We start from the raw sequence: 18962 nt of genomic DNA on the forward strand, positions 1-18962 counted from the left end.
TTCTGAACTGATATACATACTATCAAGTCTTTAACTACTTTAAAAACATATATATTTTTATTTGTATTTTCAGCTTTTTTATCTATATTTTTTGCTTTCTTATTTGTTATATCCTTGCAGACTCCGTTGCACTCCGTTAACTGCATTTTATTTGCCTACACTTTTATTTACTTTATTTTTATTTGTAATCTGGTTTTCACTTCCATACCCATTTCCGTTACGGTAGAAAAAATAAAAAAAGAAATAACAAGTAAGGAAGGGCTAAGTGTAACCGAACATTTTATACTCTCGCAATTTATTTATTTAACTAAATTAATTTTATATAATACACAATTTGACCCACATATTCGTCATATATATTGCATAAAGTCAATTGAAAGTCTTCATGTTGCACCGAGGTCCTCATGTTCGATATATGGGGACTTGAAAACCTATGGTCCGATTTTGGCGATTTTTAGAATGGGGCTACCACACTATAAACGTAGTATTTGGGCAAAGTTCTGCACCGATATCTTCACTAGGGCTTACTTTATATATTGTAAAGTAAACGATTCAGATTGTCTTCAAAGTTCTGGTATATAGGAAGTGATTGTGGTTGTGAACCGATTTGGCCTATTTTCACAACATATCATTGGGATGTAAAGAAACTATTACAAACCAAGTTTCATTGAAATCGGTCGAGTAGTTCCTGAGATATGGTTTTTGTAAAAAATCTGAGTGCAGCTTCTATTTAGTGTTTCTGACGTTTTTCGTTAGTAAGTTAACCCACTTTTAGTAATTTTCAACTTAACCTTTGTATGGGAGGTGGGTGTGATATTATCCGATTTCCTCCATTTTTAGACTATATAAGGAAATTCCTAAAAAAACGACTCCTGGAGTTCCCTTGATATAGCTTTGGTAGTGTACGAGATATGTACCAAAAACTTAGTAGGGTGGGGCCACGCCCACTTCTCCAAAAAAATTACATCCAAATATGCCCCTTCATAGTGCGATCCTGTGTACCAAATTTTATTTCCATAGCTTTATTTATAGCTTAGTTATGGCACTTTATGTGTTTTCGATTTTTGCCATGTTGTGGGCGTGGCAGTGGTCCGATTTTGCCCATCTTGGATAGCAACCTTTATATGGTGCTTAGAAATAAGTGTGCCAAGTTTCATCAATATATCTTTATTTTTACTCAAGTTACAGCTTGCACAGACGGACAGACAGACATCCGGATTTGAACTCCACTCTTCACCCTGATCACTTTGGTATATATAACCCTATATCTAACTCGTTTAGCTTTGGGTCTTACAAACAACCGTTATGTGAACAAAACTATATTACTCTCTTTGCAACATGTTGCGAGAGTATAAAAATTCTGATTTCTGTCGCTTACCTTGTGTGTATTGGTTTTGTATTATAGTTGGGAGGACAATGCTGAAGTATGTCCCTCATATGGGCATACATATAGTAAAAATATATACATATAGAAATGTATTTTTATATTTTTTATCAAAGACATTTTAGTTTCTATCGTTTTTATTTCTTTCTTTTTGTTTTACATATCTGAAGACTTTCGTGCCGCATGATTTGCATTCGTATCCTTCCACCACCGATTTTGCCTATGTGATTTACTCACGACCTGCTTGTTCCAAGGGTGTGGAGTCGTATTTGTTTGCATTTCACTGTATTAGATGTGACTATCTGTGTTTCTATTATTGTTATTTGTCGAAGCAATGGATTATGTGCCCAGCAGCTGTCATTTCCAATACCTTTGCTACCATACAACCCTTCCCTCTCTTTCCATGGTACATACTGAGCAGATTTGTTTGGTAGCAGGTCAACTATTTACTCTATATTGGAAAATATAACTAGGATATATCGATATATAATTTTATAAATATATACTTTGAAGTATCAGTGGATATCTTCCTTATGCCTTTGTTCTATTACAGTGTTTGCTTTCATTTATTTATATTTTAATGTATGTATATGCTCTGTAAATATCAATCTATAAAGAATACAGCAAATATTCAGTAAATTTCCAAACACCTCAACTATGGACACAAGCTTTCAATTTTCTTTGGTCAACAACAGTATTTCCATCATCTCGTTAATATGTGCCGCGAAATACTAAATACAAAGCTATTTCGTTCATCTATGGTGAATATGCTTCTACTTCTCAACAGTGTTATGCTAAGAAATTTTTATATTACTTTCTCTTTTCAATAAAAAAACGCCATTAACTTCTATTATATTATTCAAAGTCTCTCACATTTTTTATTCGAACACACTCATTTAGTCCGCCAAGAAATAATCATCATACGGCACATCTTTGAAGAATTTCTTCAACAACTCTTTCACTTTATTTCCCAATGCCTCGTTGATAATCGGCGTCAGATCATCACTGAGCAGCCGCCAGTTGTCGTTCATTACCTGGAGCATGCTCTCAGAGAGCGTTTTGTCGCCATTAAAGAGGTTTGTCATGTCAGTGTGAACCCTAGAAAAGAGAGATGTGAGAGAGAGAGAACGAAAAATAGAGGAATAATTGTCAAAATTCTGTTAAATATTCAAATTTATATTGAAGATTACGATAGAGTGGTCCGATGGCTAGAGAAATTCACGAAAGTTTAAGAATATCTAACTTACTTATCCATTTGAGTTTCGAGTTTGATGGTATCAGCAGACAAATAAATTTTACCATTACGCTCCTCCACTTTTAGTGTGGTCGAAAAGCGGGTTTTTACGTTGTCCAACACCATAGTGAGTTCACCTTCACCTCTAATAGGCAACACAAGTATATTGCCATTGATCTTATATTTCGACTTGATAGTGATACGCGGATTGAAATTTTGCGTGACGACTTTCATTGGTTTACTGAGATCTTTGCTGAAGCCTCTAAAGGTCAAAGATATTGATATTATATTTTCCGAGCACAATGCACTTCTCTCTCCCAACTTACTTGATCGATGTAACGCGCGCCTTCGTATAATTATGTATCTCCACATCGTTCATTATCAAGTCAACTTTTAAAGCACTATTTTTATCACCCAACATTTCAATCTTATCCAACCTCAACGGCTCCAAAGCTGGTATATCCCTTTCAGGCACACCTGTGGCAGCTTTCTTAAACAACTTGTGCGCCTGCTCAATCATGCATTTTTCATCGGCAAAGTGGCATTTCGTAATGGGTTCAGCTGGAAAAAAAAAGCGAAAAGTAGTTTGGTTAGTTCCATGTCGGCGTAAAACGACTTTTATCAAATAACGTCGAAAAAAAGATAACTTTTGGCACAAATATTTCTGACCTGTAAAATAAAATACAGGACATAGATGGATACTGACATCACATAAATATCTTATTTTATAGCGAGTCCCGCGATCAGTAACAAATAATTGACCTGAGGTTCGAAATTTATGTCTCAAAGTAAGTAGTTCCTGTTAAAGAGAGACCGACTTCTTTATCGGTTCCATTTTTTCTATGACCTTTAGATCTTTGGCATAACTGAAAGTTCTTTTATGACTATCTAAATACAGTAGTTTTCCGAAATAACGAACACATTAATTGTCAGGCCTGTTCGCTATATCGAATTTTTCGTTAATTCGAGTATTCACTTAGAGGTATTTTTATCAATAAAAATGAGTTATATATCCGTAAATTGCAGTTTAATAAATTGTTTTATTAGTTATTTGTTAAAAAATGAAAAACCATAACAAAACAATTCAAATCCAATAAATTCTTCCAAAATGGACCAATTCTGACACTCATACTTCTATTTGGAGCTGATCAATAATTTTAAGCTTTTTTATAAAATTCTAATTTTTATCAATTTCTTTTTTATGTCTTCTTCATGTTGTTCGTTAAACTGAGTACTTACAAATCTCCGATGTTCGTTATTTAAGGTACTCTATGTAACAAATTTGCTTGTTCGTTATAAGCGGTTTTTGTTAAAACGAATATTCGTTATTTCGGAAAACTACTGGATATCTAAATCGACGTCATTTCGCCATAAATTTTCCTAAACCCCACATTGCCTGGCCCCCCGCAAAGAGAGTCCACGAAGGTCTAATATTTAATCAAAATGCGGAGTTTCGAAATCATTGCCTATCCTCGAACGTGATGGGTGGCCTGGATCCCTGGGAGAGGATCACTATTTATATATTTATTCTAGTTAATCTTCATTACAATCTATGTATGTTTAAGATTGTATACACAATTCCACAAAATTTCATCCGCTTCACAACCGTTACTTACGAAATTCGAACGCGAAAATGCACGACTGCATAGAAATCGCCACTGCCAAGGTCAATAAAGCTAGTTTTTGATTCGAACCGAATTTGGTATTTTGACCCATGTTATACACTGTTAACCGCTATCTATCACAAATTCACTTAATACCGTTAGTTTCACTCGTTTAGTATACTCGCGCAAGTTACAACGACAACTGACAGAATGATGCTTAGTGAAGCTCAATTTATAAAACTACTAAAAAGTTAACTTTGAGTGATCATGAGTTTGAATAGTACAATTATGGAAAATTAAAATTATTTTTACAATAATAGCAACAAAAACAAGTATTTACAGTTAAACGTGCTAGTAAAATTGATGATTATTGAGTTTAGATTTTAATAGCTCCTAAATGATGTTTTACGCGGTAGTTTAATTACGTTGATTTTATTTAAATTTTTCGAATAAATTATAGTATTTATTTTTTTTCTCTCATTGAATTTACAGTTGTACGTAAATTATCTTTAGTACGTCGATAAACAGAGGTATTTTAGTGAATAACTGCAACACAAGGTATTAAATTACTTCATGCATATTGAAAATATTACCTGAATTCTCTTTTGAACACATTTCAATAAAGCTTGCACCTGTTTGTGAGGTATTTAATGCTTTTTTGAACTTGACGTCAGGGGATGAGAAAGTGTAAATCAAGTCAGTAATTTTTATTTTTCATTTTATTCTATTACATATCATTATTTACTATACGTTACGTAATCATTTTGTAATGCGTAATCTGGTCGCAATGTGTCACTAATTTTCAAAACAGGTTTGCTAGTAATTAATTTACTTGCTGTAATAATAAGACTACTCAAAGTACAACCAACGACATATTATTATTATTTTTTAATTGTATTATCGAAAAGTCAAGTGAAAAAAATTAAACATTTTCAGAAATAAGATGTGTATTATGATGGTAGCGAGAGCGATAGATCGTCGATCAAGGACAAAACATTATAAAAGTTGAAAGGAAAAGAAGGGTAGATAGAGATTCAAATAGAAACCGGACATGAAGGGTCAATAAAGAATTCAATCAGGATCCAAATATTAATGTACAGTTAGAACTGTGCTTACAACAGTACAAAGATCAAAGATTAAATGTAAGACTAACATTAATTATCTGATATAAAAGACAGGAAAGCCTGGGAGAACATAAATCGATAACAAACAGGAAATTTCGAAATAACAAATCTAAAATTAATTTTGTGAAATTAAAAATTGTGTAGCATCCTACAAACACGTTAATCAGAGTTGAAAGAACGGATTAGAAAGATCATAGGTCGATAACATGAAAGGATATTTCGAGAAAATAAATCAAGTTTGAGGGTTCAAACACTACGATATTTTGTATAATCAACAAAAATTTAGTACGAAGAACATATATTAGCGAGTAGATCAGGTGCGACATGTGAAAATTCGAATATCATACCACTAAATAAGATATCGAGACGATGATCAGATGAGATCGATAATAAATGAACGAAAGGTTTAAATTATTGAATCTAATGATTACTTATCAAAAATAAAAAATAATTTATGAAATTTTCGTGAAAGTGAGAATTCGGCCGACTTATTACGAAGCACATGTATATCCACAACAGCGCTGTTGTGGACTTGGCTATAACCGCGTAAGCGGTGTCTACGCCAGTCAAGAAGAAGAAGGCATGTATATCCAATTACCTTAAGTAAGGCAGGAAAATCAGCCCACTGTTATATAATAATTATGCTTGCTTACATATATGTACCTAAATACATATATAAATGAATGTACGTGGACGTTAAAGAGCTGTTAGAACATATCAAATGTCATAAATCTGATTAATTATTTCCATTACATAATTATATACAATATTATCATTAACAAGAGCCTAAACAGTAGTGAAAGGGTTGTATACAAATCAGCTTGATAAATAAGTATATGTGTGCTTTTATATAAGTTAGTATGTAATGTTAGTAAGTTATGTTAAATATATGTTAGTATGCGCACAACTGTTCAACATTGCAAAATGAGCAATGGCATTCACTTGCCTTCCTTAGTTCCCATGTGTAGCTTTCAATGTATAAGTGTGTAATTTAAACTCTTTATATACATCTGTATGTGTGCTCAACTAAATACCGCCAATTCAAGATGGGGTTTAAATCAACAGTCTCATATTTTTCTCCTTCCTCTAAAATTATTGCATATTGTCTTCCAACGGACGACATCAATCAAAATTTCAAAATAAATTTCAATAGTTTACCACTTAATAGTAATCTGACAACGAACCTCCGAACAACCGAGTAGCATTCACAGCTAGCTCTTTTCTTTAATTTCTGTTATTTTCCATCCCACCAAAGATAAACTTTTTGGCTTTCAATGTTAATAGCTTTTCACTGAGTTATCGGCTTGTCTTCCTTCCGGTATGTGTTCAAGTTGAACCAGTCTACTTGTGAGTGTACTACGCTGAAGCAATTACTTACATTTATATTCCAATTTATCTATCATATAAAGCAGCTCAAGCTGCTGCTGTTCGTTCCAACGCTTATTATTTATCGTCAAATATATACAGACACTTATGTTTAGGATACAAAAGAAGTGCAGACAGCCTACTCTACGGTGAAGGGTACATCTATGTGTGTATGCGTTGGTATATGATCCCACTTCTATTGGGATATTATGTGGTTGCCCTTAGTTGTGTCAAACAATTTATTCAGATATCTCTTTGTGGTTGTTTTTGTTTTTATGACCAATTGATTGTTTTATGTTTTCAGCATGAATATCATCAGATGATATGTAACAACTTTGTTATAACAATAGGTGGATTATATAATAACAAAAACAATATTTACATACATTCATATATTAAGGTGACCTAAAATTTTTACATGAACATCAGAGTCAAAGTTACAATATATACATTTTGCTTTCAACTCTGCAAGATTAAGGTGTGTCAGAAAGACGAAAAGTTGGCATTACCCTAATAGTATAACAAAAAAGTATGATTTTTTGTCTATATTAAAAACTAATAAGACATTAAGTTATAGAATCCCTATAACTAATCGGAACAGGTCGTTTAACGGATCCAGAATTACATGGGATTATAATGATAATATAAAGAAGGCAATTCGGCCTACAAAAACTGATCTAAAATAATTATCTTTAGGTTTTAATTTCAACCTAGAAATAAAATAGTTTACTCAAAGTTTAAGGATCGCCCTAATGTACACAATTTTATAATTATCCATTCACATTGCATTAACTTTTGTAAGTATCAAAATTTAGTAGAACTTCTCCAAAATTACTTTATACACTTTTGAACGACCCTAATTTTAATTATTTACACAAACAAATGTGCATGCATATACATTTGTTGTTGTTGCATGGAGAAAAATATCATCGGAAAAATATGCTTGCTTGAAAAATATTTTCTTTGATATATTCATACTTTTTCTCTTCCCTTTTTTGCTCCTTCTTCTTGTCTACACACAACTTCATTTGATTTATTATGTATTTGTAAGTGTTTATGTGTTTTGTTGTTGTTGTTGCTGAGCGCCCATTCATTTTGGTGTATAGATATTTCGCAAATTCATGCAATGAAATTTCCTTAAATTGAGATATTCCCACTGCTAAGCGCCCAACAACACACTACACATTCATATCTCTGAAGTGGAGCCTCATATAAACAGACACCTAAACACGCAAGCACCTACGATGACTGACCGTCTTGATTTAATTTATGTATTCTAAGCGTGGAAGGCATAACTTTGTTGTGCTTTTGTGTGTCTAGCCATTTTGTTTGCTGTTGTTGTTGATATTGTTGTTGACACCTACTTTTGTGTATTGACAGGAGATTTAACTATCGTTTATCGTATCGAAAACAGACCAATGAGTCATACTTGGGTGAGATATTTATTGGCCTTAAACTATCGAAATGGCCCAGCTGTCATGCCACATACTAATACATGAGGCTTATGTATTCGTCTGACCAGAAAATAGCATTATTGCCTGCTATCTGGTGTGTAAATAGCTAGTTAGGTGGTTGTTAGACTCATATTAATTTGTGATAGCTAAATTTGGGAGTAAATTATTTAAGCATCGGTATTGGAAATGACAATTTATAGCCAAATATTGGTTGGAGAGTTCTGACAAAGTTTGTGGAAAGCTTTCAGTTGTTATGAAAGCTTTACGATAGGAATGGTTGGAGCTTTCATAACTGCTTTAGTGTTAACAGGGCACTGAAGTAGTGGAGTGTCTTGAATGTGTATCTGAAGCTCGGTAGATCGTGAAATAGATTAAGACTATATATCCGACCATATTTTTGACTTGATAAAGTCCCTCATAAAAGCAATCAAGGTTATTGGAATCAAGCACAAGAGTTTAGGATCGACTATTTCTCGGATACTCATTACGCTCTGCTAAGACGAAAGACTCAGTTGCTCTGTTTTACAAAAATCGGATCTTGGAGACTACAATTTCCCGCGCTCCAAAAATCGTTGATTTCTTGACAGTCAGAAGGAAATAAGCAAAAGAAGAGATTATTAAATGGAAGCATACATACCGTCCATCAAAGAAGATGGCTCGTCGTCAGTACTGGAATACTATTTAGCCATTCTGTGCATGAAGTAACTAAAAAATATTATTTGTCCGTAGATCCAAACGTTGAGTTGTTCTATGGCAAGCAATTTCGATAAATAGTTTGAATAGTGTTGCCAAATTGACAGTCTTTAGCACGATAAATCCGGATTATTTACATCTCCGCACGAATATGATCCGAGTATAGTAGAGTCAGAAAGTCAGATATTATTTGCTTCTGCATATGTCATGGCCTTCGTACCCGTCTCAATTTTTTCTATTACTTTTTCTGGTTTCATTAGCTTTAGATTTTTAAACAAGGACCAGGTATCATCAATCGACTGGATTATGTGTGGCATACCTCTGCAGAGATCTCAATGTAATGAAAGCGATTTAAGTATGTCCAGAAGTCCTTCCGGTTAACAGTTTTTGTCCAAAATTGTTTATTAACTAATCTGTCATCTCGTCTCCAAGAGTTCTTAGTCTTTTTAAAATTCGGAGCTAACTACGTCTCATTAAAAAGATTCAACTAATAGTTGACAACGATGGTGTGAGTAACTTTCAGAGTTCTGCCGTCGTAGTATTTTTAGCAGAAGAGGAAGGCAGGATATGCCTTCGAAAAAACCCACTAAAATGTAAAATAATATCAAAACTCACTCAGAAACTCGGTAAGAACTCAATAGTTGCAGAATTTCAACTCTATAGATAATAAAAAATTCTATCGATGAAAATATTGCTCGTTCTTAGTTATGATCTTTATTTCTTTACGATTTACTATTCGTTGTTTATGATTTGGCTCTTCCTAAGGCTTCTCATATTGTTCAACACATGCTCACATATCCAAAAATTAAATAAAAATATTTTTAATATAAATTTCTTTTCTTTTCTTTTGTGTACTGTCATAAATATACGAATATACTCCTCTTTTACTCCAATTTCCAATAAATTGATTTACTTTTCAAAAACACATTACGATGGAGTCGCAGCCATAGTTAAGTGCATAATATGCCCTGACACGGTATCCAAGGATGTACGCTTAATATACATATTATGTATGAGTTACACAAATTTCTGGCATATCATTTCCATATGAGTGGCATAAAAGGCTGGAAATCAGTATTTCTTCATTCATTTTGTGGTCTTTCTTCTTTCTTATTGTTGTTGCTTCGTACGTTTTTTTCTTGCTGTTAACCCATTCATTGATGGTGTAAATTGAAAGGTCTCTGGTATGGCACGCATCTTTTGAAGATTTATTTATGTATTTTATTGTGTTGCTGCTGTTGCTGACGCTTTCAAGTGGAAAATTTACTCTCGTCGCTAAGGCTTCTGAAGTCAGACGGTGAAGTAATGAGATATTTATAACCAAATATTGCTGGATGTGTGTTTGATTGTCATGAATTATAGGTGGCAAGTACGTTAGGAAAATTTATTATTTAATAAATTGGATAAAACATGTTTTTTTCGAGAGTTTGGTTGAAAAAATTGCCCTAAGCAGCTTTAGAGAGAATCGAGAGATTTATCAATAGATAGTTGATTGCTTACAACGGATTCGTCGAAGGAATTTGTCGGGTTAATTAGTAGTTCTGGGTTCTTTTTTCACAGTTTGGCTACCATTTCTGGCTATATATCACGAATGTCTTTCTCGGTTTCCACCTTGAAAGTTTAAATTGAGTGTTAAAGTACCAACGTCAATATGTTAAAACAGATCACAAAGAGTTCCAAGGGCTCTAAATTATAGTTTACATTTTAGTAATATTAACGAAGACCATATCTTCAACTAGCAGGCAGCAATCAAGGCAATAGTCTTGTTTCGAATATGGGCCAAAAGTGTTTTGAGCTCCAGAGTGTCGCCAAGAATGTGTGGATACATTTCTACTGGGCGTCAGGCATCGAGGGCAACGAAATCGTTAACGCGAATGCTGTCCCCCGAAAACATGATCGACACAGGTAAGCCCATGCACTGTCTGTACGACGATATAGACAGGTGCATGGTACAAAAAATCAAAGCGCGCTGGAAGGATCTATCCAGGTGTAAAGCCGTAAAGGTAATGTGCAAAGCGGTTGATCTTTGATAGGTCTTTGGACCATATTTGACTTTCTTAATGGTCACAGAATAGTAGCGACTTACGCCTATAAGATGGAGCTGTCAGATCGAGAGGAATGCAGGAAGTATCGAGAGCAAGCCACCAAAGAAAACAGTGGAGCATCTCTTGTACGTTTATTCTGCGCCGCGGTAACGCTTCAGACATTTAGAAACCCCACAATACGATAAGTTGGAGGAGATATCGTTAGTGAAGCCTCAAGTCACGTCAAGGGCAGGCATTCTAAACGATGACTCTTTCGATCAATCTTTCCAAAAGCTGTTTCAAGAAATATAGTCTATAGTTATGTTCCATTATGTTCTTTGCAGTACCCATTTATGTTGGACATGTTGTTCGTAACTTTACTATATGTAACCAGGGCAACAAGAAACCTGCGCTTGGAGAAATCTTTGAAGATTATGAAATGAAAAATCTTATGAAGATTGGCCCTTAAAGTTCCATTAATTGTGTTCATAGACTAATCAACCCATAAGGGAGCTAATCAATATTGAGTACAGAAAAACTGGTTTGTCTATATAGATGATCTAGTGATGAGCGATATTTCACTACCGGTGATTTTTTCACTGTGATTGAAAAATCACATATAACAACTGTGATCAATTTTTGTAAATATCAGTGATTTACAATCGCAATTTCAGTTCAGTAATTTGAGATCGATCATTGTAGCTATAGAGAAGTTCAGTGCTTTTGTTCAATCACATTACATATAAGAGTTCAGTAATTCTAATTCGATTACTGTAGCAATAACAGTTCAGTAATTCTAATTCGATCATTGTAGGAATAGCGTTCAGTGATTCTAATTCGAGCACTGTAACAATAGCAGTTCGAAAAGTAACAATCACAGTTCAGTAGCAATACCAGTTCGAAAGTATCAATCACTGTTTGGTAACAATATCAGTTCGAAAGTAACAATCACAGTTCAGTACCAATATCAGTTCGAAAGTAGCAATCACTGTTTAGTACCAATATCAGTTCGAAAGGAGCAATCACTGTTTAGTAACAATATCAGTTCGAAAGTAGCAATCACTGTTTAGTAACAATATCAGTTCGAAAGTAGCAATCACTGTTCAGTGATCACAGTAGATATTTTAGTTGTGATTTTGATAATTTTGGATATGGTGATTACAAAAGCAGTTAAATGTACCCAAAATTTATTAATTAGTTAATAGTGATTACAAAAGCAGGTAAATTTTGGATATTGTTAAAATTAATAAAAATGTAAATGTAAAAAATGAAAAAAAATGTGGAGTATACATTCTCATAAATTCGTTTTTTTTGTTGTGATCACAATAGCAATATAAAATCACAGTGATTCAAAAATAGCAATATCGCTCATCACTAAGATGATCCTGCATTTCGAAGGTATTTGTGGCTTCGCTTCTAAAGAAAAATCACTTTTATATAATCTGCAATATCTTCAAACCGGTTAACCTGTTTATATAGTAAATTATTATCGTTAGAAAATCAATCGTAAAGGATAACAAAACTACTTACTTCCTGATTGCTGTCCCTTGAGCGCTCCTGAAAATATAAAAAAAGAGCGATCTCAACTAAAAAGGTCTTCCATGAAAAATCATTACAACTCACACTGCACGTTTCGCTGGAGTCCACCATCAAGTTAAGCATATATAATCTGAACGGTAGCTGATCCTTAGTGCGCTTGTGCTTCAGTACTTCAACTAGGTCATAGGGCACCACATCCGAGAACCCAACACACTGCTTCAATCTAACCTCATTTAGTTTGCGACATCTATCGACGATATAAATTACGTCGTCATAGCAGTAGAAAAACCTCGCTAAGTACAAATACTCCAAGTTCACAAGCTGTCCAACGGCTTGAGAGAAATTCATTGGTATGCAAAAACCATCCAGCCAGGCTTTCTTCGCAATAATGCTGAGGTGCGTTAGGTGTCGCAGGTGGTGCAAGTAATTGAGATTTCTACACAAGACTTCAGCTTCGAGTGTCAGCTTTGTGATGCTGGTACGCACGATGAGCGTGCGAAAAAAGCGTGGTATTAAACGTGATTGGATATCTTCAGCACATGAGCAGTGAATTTGTTCGTCACGCATACAAATCTCACAAGAATTTGTATTGAAATTTCGCACTTCAATATCCTTTAATGCTTGCAGCGTTTGTAATGCCGTAATGGTATGTTCTAGCTTCCAGTCGATTTTGAGTGTAACGAGCGTTTCGCAACTCAACCACATGAGATTCGTGAGGTGCATAGATACATCACTGAATGTACTGTGACGCAAGTCAAGTGACCGTAGTGATAAAGAGCTCAGGATGTCTGCTAAGTAGTAGTGGCTCACATTCTCACAGTAACTCAGTTGGAGCTCCTCGATGCTGCTGAGCTCGGCGATATGTTTACCTGAAATAAAAAGGTTTCACTTAAAATATAAAGTGAGGCAGCTTCTAAGTTCAGAAAATTTCAATATATTGTATTGTATTCTACATCAAGCTGGACAACTTATCCTAGAATACCAGACTCAGTTGGATGATCTGAAACGAAACTTTGCGGAATAGGATCTCAATGTTGTAATAACATACCTGTAACTTTTGAGTTTCGGACAATAGAGAGATTTTTCAGATGTATTAGATTAGCTAGGAACTCCACGCCCTCATCACACAAAATACTGCCAATCACAGAGAACCTCGTGATATTTTGGAGAACTGTGTTGTCTTTAAAACGTAATATTCTGAGCATCGTTATCTCCAAAGGGCTCTCGAATGCAGCATCCATTAGGTTTACTGTGCCGACATTCGGAAAAAGTACCGCTATATTTTGCCATAGTCGAAAGGCATTTGCACCCAATACTTCCAAATCACTGATATTATTATATTGCTTATTCCTAGGAAACTCCTCTTCAGCGATAAAGCAATTTTTGAGCCTTAAGCACTTTAGTTTTGGAAAATCATCAAGTATCGTGTCAAAGATGATTACGCGATTATTGAGCACCATTTTTGTAGCATTTTCACAGCATAGCTTGTTGAAAAAGTCTTTCCTTTCAGACGTAATCTCCAAGTAAGCATCATAGATGTCGTTGTGTACGATTTTCGCTTTGCGACAAGCGATAATCTTTAGATGTCGCTCCTCTTCGATGGCTGCGTTTTCGAAATCTTCACAAACGGTGGCGAATCGCTGTGCAACCGGTTGATTTATGAGCTTCTTGTAGATTTCAAAGAGTACGTAAATGCTCAGTTGTACATTTGGCGGTGGATAGGGTATGATGAGGCTGAAATCAGAGAAAAATGTAGTTTATATGTGTTTTGAATCTCAAAAGGCATTCCTATAGTTTAGAGTGTTTTTAAGAGGACAAATTGTTTAGAACTGGAATGTAGATTTCCAAAGTCTTTGTTCAAAAATCCTAAAAGAGAATATGAATTGATGGTATTAGGTCTTAAATACCCATCTTTTCAAGGAAAATTTTGTCTGAAAGTAGTCAAAGCATCTTATCTTAGGAAACAGGCCCAAAATTATTTGACCTCTCAGTTGAGGTAACATCCGCAGCTCAGGTTCTTAACGGCAATTTGAACACGTAACTTGGGACTCCAAATGTTTCCTCTGAATGGTAACCGGACCGCAATCTACGAATTGTTACAAGTTATTATTCAGGGCCTCAGGATCAAATCTTGGAGATCGGACCGACCTAGATCTTATATAGTGCATAAAGTTGATCCAAAGAGATCCTTTCTTGGGAAACAGATTTCAAAGATCCCAATATTAAGTAGTAAAATGCTTGGGACCTGGAATTTGTGGCAGGTCTCGCTTCCGAACTTTGGTTTGAATTTTATTTGCATTCCATTTCAAGTTAGAGCTCTTGAATTCTAGTCTCACACAATTAAAAAATCTTTTATGTACTCACTCATTTCTGTAGCTAGTCGTTGGATGTTTGCACTCGAAGAATAATATTAAGCTCAAAGCGGATTCAGCTTTCGCATATAGAGGATGCTTGGGTGGATTAAAAAATAATAAATAATATTAGAAAGACTCCATATTTTTGTAGGAACTCGGGACTTACCTCCTGTATATCTTCCGTTATGCCGGCACAGCCACACATCTCCAGGTTGAGACGCGCCTTTAGTGGTTCATCTTTATCGCGTTCGCGCAAGAGCTCAGCAGCGCTGAATATGAAATTCCTTGTCACGCCATCACAATAATCCAATGTTATTTTTGACAAGTTTGCGCAACTTTTTATCAAATTTAACAAATCAACATCTTTAACATCATTGACGTGCTCCAGATAGAGCGTGTCCAAGTTTTGTAAGTCGTGCAATCTGCTTAAAAGTTGACCGCATTCGTTTCTAATATGAAATGACAGTTTTCTGTCAGTCAACTTGCTCAAGTGACCGATATCATGCACGTTCAGCAGGCCATCAAAAGTGAGAGATTTGATATGTTTACAATCGGACAGCGCCATTAGCAGCGTTTTACAACTTTCAGGGGGTTTCTCGGCGCCGGTGATTTTTGAGTTCTGCTTGCTAACGTTTTCAAGCTTAAGATTGTTCAACGCCTTCAGTTTTCCTAGCAGCTTTTGCCAATCCACTTTCGGTTGCCAGTTGGGCGTGAGACTTACTAACGTCGGAAAGTCATAGTTCGCGAAGTGTTCCTGGTAGTCAATAGGACAGCCTGATATATCTAGAATTTTCAGCATGCAAGTGGTGAAGCTGTACTTTATTTCATGCAAGCTCGTGCAGTCCTTAAGGTACAGCGTTGTAGGGGTCAGTAGGAATTTAATGGATGCTAAAAGTATAAGATTTGATTTAACTTTTAGATCACTTAATTCTGTGTTATTTGTAGTAGGCTAAGAGATTCTAAGTAGACTGGGGTAATGTACACTATTTGAATTAGTCTTCTCAGTTATTCAGGACTCGACGTTGGGTAATATTACTAGGTGTTTCGATTCTTTTTTGTAAATGAATTCGCAGAGTTAAATCAAGGATCGCTGGACTTTTCTGCATCGATGTTAACCCTCAGCAATTGGTCTAACGGGTTTCAATGTAGTCGTATGTCGGTTTTCGATGAGACTTCCTCAAGAACCCCGCTGTTACCACGCAGTATAACGCGACAAAAGTACACCAGCTTATATTGACAGACGCCCGGTTAAAGGAGCGCGAGATAACTTAGACTACCGGAATTTCGAAAGCACACGTAGGTTTCACTACAGTCGGGTTTATGTATTCGGAGCGGATCTGGATTTTTATGCAGTCAAGGGCTCGGTAGCATACTTTAAAATTATTTGGAGGAATGCTTTTTGACGCTCCAGCAGCAACAACAACCGCTTGGGTCATATGTTGCATTAAGTATTAGGCACGAGAAAGACGTTGGCACGCTTAATCTCGCGTTTGCTCCCTTTGATCGACAATCGTAACCATGATACTACTCTAGAGAAGTGTCTGCCACTGTATAAATGCCATTCGAAGGAGTTTCTGATTGGTTTCGTGGCCGTTGCTTAAACATGGCTCCCCCTGACCGTGGAACTATCGAAGTAATGGGCGGCTAATCTGCTCAGAAAAATTTTAAGACTGTTCTATTTTTCCGGAGAGTCGATGGCTACCGTTTTCTGAGAAATAGATGTGATCTGTTTCACTTTTTAACGGTCATATAACGGGCTCTGTCATGAATCAGAGAAATCGGTCTCATGATGATGAGATGCTAATTAAACAAATAATGAAAATTGTGCACATATTTCTTCTAAGAATATTAATGTAACATCAAATACCGGCATTTTTACCGCCAATAATTAACAACAACAGCGTCATAACAACCAACAATTAAAATTGTTAGTATAAACAAATAATGCAAATAAGCAAAAACAAAAGCAATAATAAGCTCCTCATAATTATCTCGGCAATAACAACAAAATCACCGCTAGCATTGAAGCTAGCAAATGCTATTAAATGCAAATCACACTAAATGAATTAAATTTATTGCTGTTGTTGTTGCCGTTACACATGCGCTGTCAGCGTATGCGCTAATAATACAAGTTTTTTTTATCTAGTGCGCAGCCGAGACAAGCAGTCAGCATTATAATTATTTCAATATACGTCACACCTCACACTCATTACAATTTCCTACCAATTTTCTCATTGTATGACAAATCCAAATATGTTGCATAAGCAAAATGTTGCGTTATCACATCAATATCACTTTGTTCTAGTTCACAGTTGCTTAATATGATGGTTTCCCTCTCATTTGATTCGCCGGAGTGCAAATCACTCTTCGCTAAAATCGGTTTATTTTCACTTTTCCAACAACGCTCCATTTTTTTTGTTTTTAATAACTGTTTAATACTAGTTGTGTACAAAAATGCATCCGAGCATTGCAATCCGTTAAGTTCAAGTGTTCTTCGGCGACTAATGAATATAATACTTTTGTAATGTAAGATACTCAAAACCTGTTTTAGACTCTAGCGTCAAGAGCTTTAAGTTAGTTTCTTATGCCGAGCTCAAGCTTAGTAAAATCTTAGCTAGACAATGAAAACAATAATTGAATTATTGAATACAATTTATTTATTTTTATAGCGTAGTGTTGTGCGAACCCTCTCTCCATTTGTATCACCCTCTTCTGATCTCTCGTTATATGTACTAAGTGAGTGCTTTAAAACGGACAACCTGTTTAATCACAGGCTCATAAATCTTGTGAAGAAACTTTTTTATTTGCAACAGTAATCGTTCAAATAAGAGGGAGTATCTGTCAGGCCCGACAAAGTTGAACAACTCTATGCTGGATAAGAAATTCGATAGAATCACAGCCAGATGGAGTTGTATTGATAGAAGCTTCGATTCATTGAGATCTACAATCCGAAAATATACCAGCATATCCTTATCTTACAGTTACATAAGACTAAATTTATGCACAACAACAGCATTTCAAGCGAACTAAACATTTACTAACTCTTCAGTTAAGTCATGACTACCCTTTTCCACTTAATTCCGATAATTCTTCTTCTTAAATTAACTAATCAGTATGACAACTTTTTGTTGAGAAAATTTGGCTAATAACTTCTTGGTTTTGTAAGTATAATGTTGTCAAATATCTCCTCCTTATTTGCGAAGAACTTGGACAGCCACTTTTCACCTCTTTTGAGTTCAACTTTACACCACCAAGGGCGTTCGCTATGGACAGGGACAGGTGGAAATCATTTGGCATATGTCCGGGCTATATGGTGGATGCGATAAAACCCATCCGAGCTCCCGTAGCTTCTGACGAGTCATCAACTAAGTGTGTGGTCTGTCGTTATCCTGGTGGAAAACTACTGTTGGCCAATTCTGGACGCTTCTGGTCGATCGCCTGCTTCAAGCGGTCCAGTTGTTCGCAGTAGATGGTAGAATTATGCGTCTGGCCATATTGGAGCATCTCATAGTTGATGTTTCCCTTCCAATCCCATCAAACACACAGCAAAACCTACCTCGTTCCTGTTTGGGACGATTCAGGCCTTCGACCACAACCTTTTCCGCTTGATATTGTCGTATGTGATCCATTTTTCATCGCCAATCACCATCCGCTTCAAAAATGGGTCGAGTTCGTTCCCTTTCAGCAGCATATCGCAGGTGTTGATTCGGTCCAGAAGGTTTTTTTGCGTCAAATCATGCTTTTTTGTGTATCCAGCCTTCTGCAGATGGTTTAAAATGGTTTGGTGACTAAGTCCCATCACGATGTCACGAGATGCCACATGCCGGTCTCATTACATGTTTTTCATGATTTTATCGGTATTCGTCGTCACAGGTCTTCTGCCGGCTTGCTTATCTATAGTGGCGTTTCCCCCCGCTCTGAATCGGCGAAACCATTTCTCCGCAGTTCGAAGTGATAGAGTACCATCACCAAAAACACCACTAATCTAACGGAATGTTTCTCTAGCGGATTTGCCTTTAACGAAGGAAATTTTTAAAATAGTGCGAATTTTGGCGTTAGTGAACTCCATGTTTACACATCTATAACTGCTGAACGCAATATCCAAACTAATCATGCAAAGTGTCGTTTTTTTTAGGTTATGTCAAGACCTTTCAAAGATGTATTGCCAGATACGAGCTCTATAGCGC

The 18962-nt window shown here is 35.7% G+C and overlaps 2 protein-coding genes across 3 annotated transcripts; both read right to left on the minus strand.

The window, feature by feature from the left end:
- Positions 1-2034: 2034 nt before the first annotated feature.
- On the minus strand, positions 2035-4435 carry LOC128922225 (circadian clock-controlled protein daywake-like). 2 transcript variants are annotated; one of them, XM_054232029.1, is made up of 5 exons: positions 4235-4435; positions 2945-3179; positions 2632-2880; positions 2258-2482; positions 2035-2178 (listed from the first exon to the last, which is right to left on the minus strand). In XM_054232029.1, the coding sequence occupies exons 1-4, from the start codon at positions 4332-4334 to the stop codon at positions 2281-2283; spliced, it is 786 nt and encodes a 261-aa protein (XP_054088004.1). In that variant the 5' UTR covers positions 4335-4435; the 3' UTR covers positions 2035-2178; positions 2258-2280. The 2 variants fall into 2 exon arrangements, with proteins under 2 accessions (XP_054088004.1, XP_054088003.1); XM_054232028.1 differs by lacking the exon at positions 2035-2178 and having other exon boundaries at positions 2225-2482.
- Positions 4436-12222: 7787 nt separating this feature from the next.
- LOC114805144 (uncharacterized) lies at positions 12223-17265 on the minus strand. Its single transcript, XM_054232051.1, has 7 exons — positions 16999-17265; positions 14942-15663; positions 14786-14871; positions 13470-14155; positions 12506-13290; positions 12413-12439; positions 12223-12349 (listed from the first exon to the last, which is right to left on the minus strand). Exons 1-7 carry the CDS (start codon positions 17183-17185, stop codon positions 12299-12301), a joined length of 2544 nt encoding a protein of 847 aa, XP_054088026.1. The 5' UTR covers positions 17186-17265; the 3' UTR covers positions 12223-12298.
- Between the last annotated feature and the right edge of the window lie 1697 nt (positions 17266-18962).

The sequence above is a fragment of the Zeugodacus cucurbitae genome, chromosome 5, assembly GCF_028554725.1.
Source record: "Zeugodacus cucurbitae isolate PBARC_wt_2022May chromosome 5, idZeuCucr1.2, whole genome shotgun sequence".
Taxonomy (NCBI): Eukaryota; Metazoa; Arthropoda; class Insecta; order Diptera; family Tephritidae; genus Zeugodacus; species Zeugodacus cucurbitae.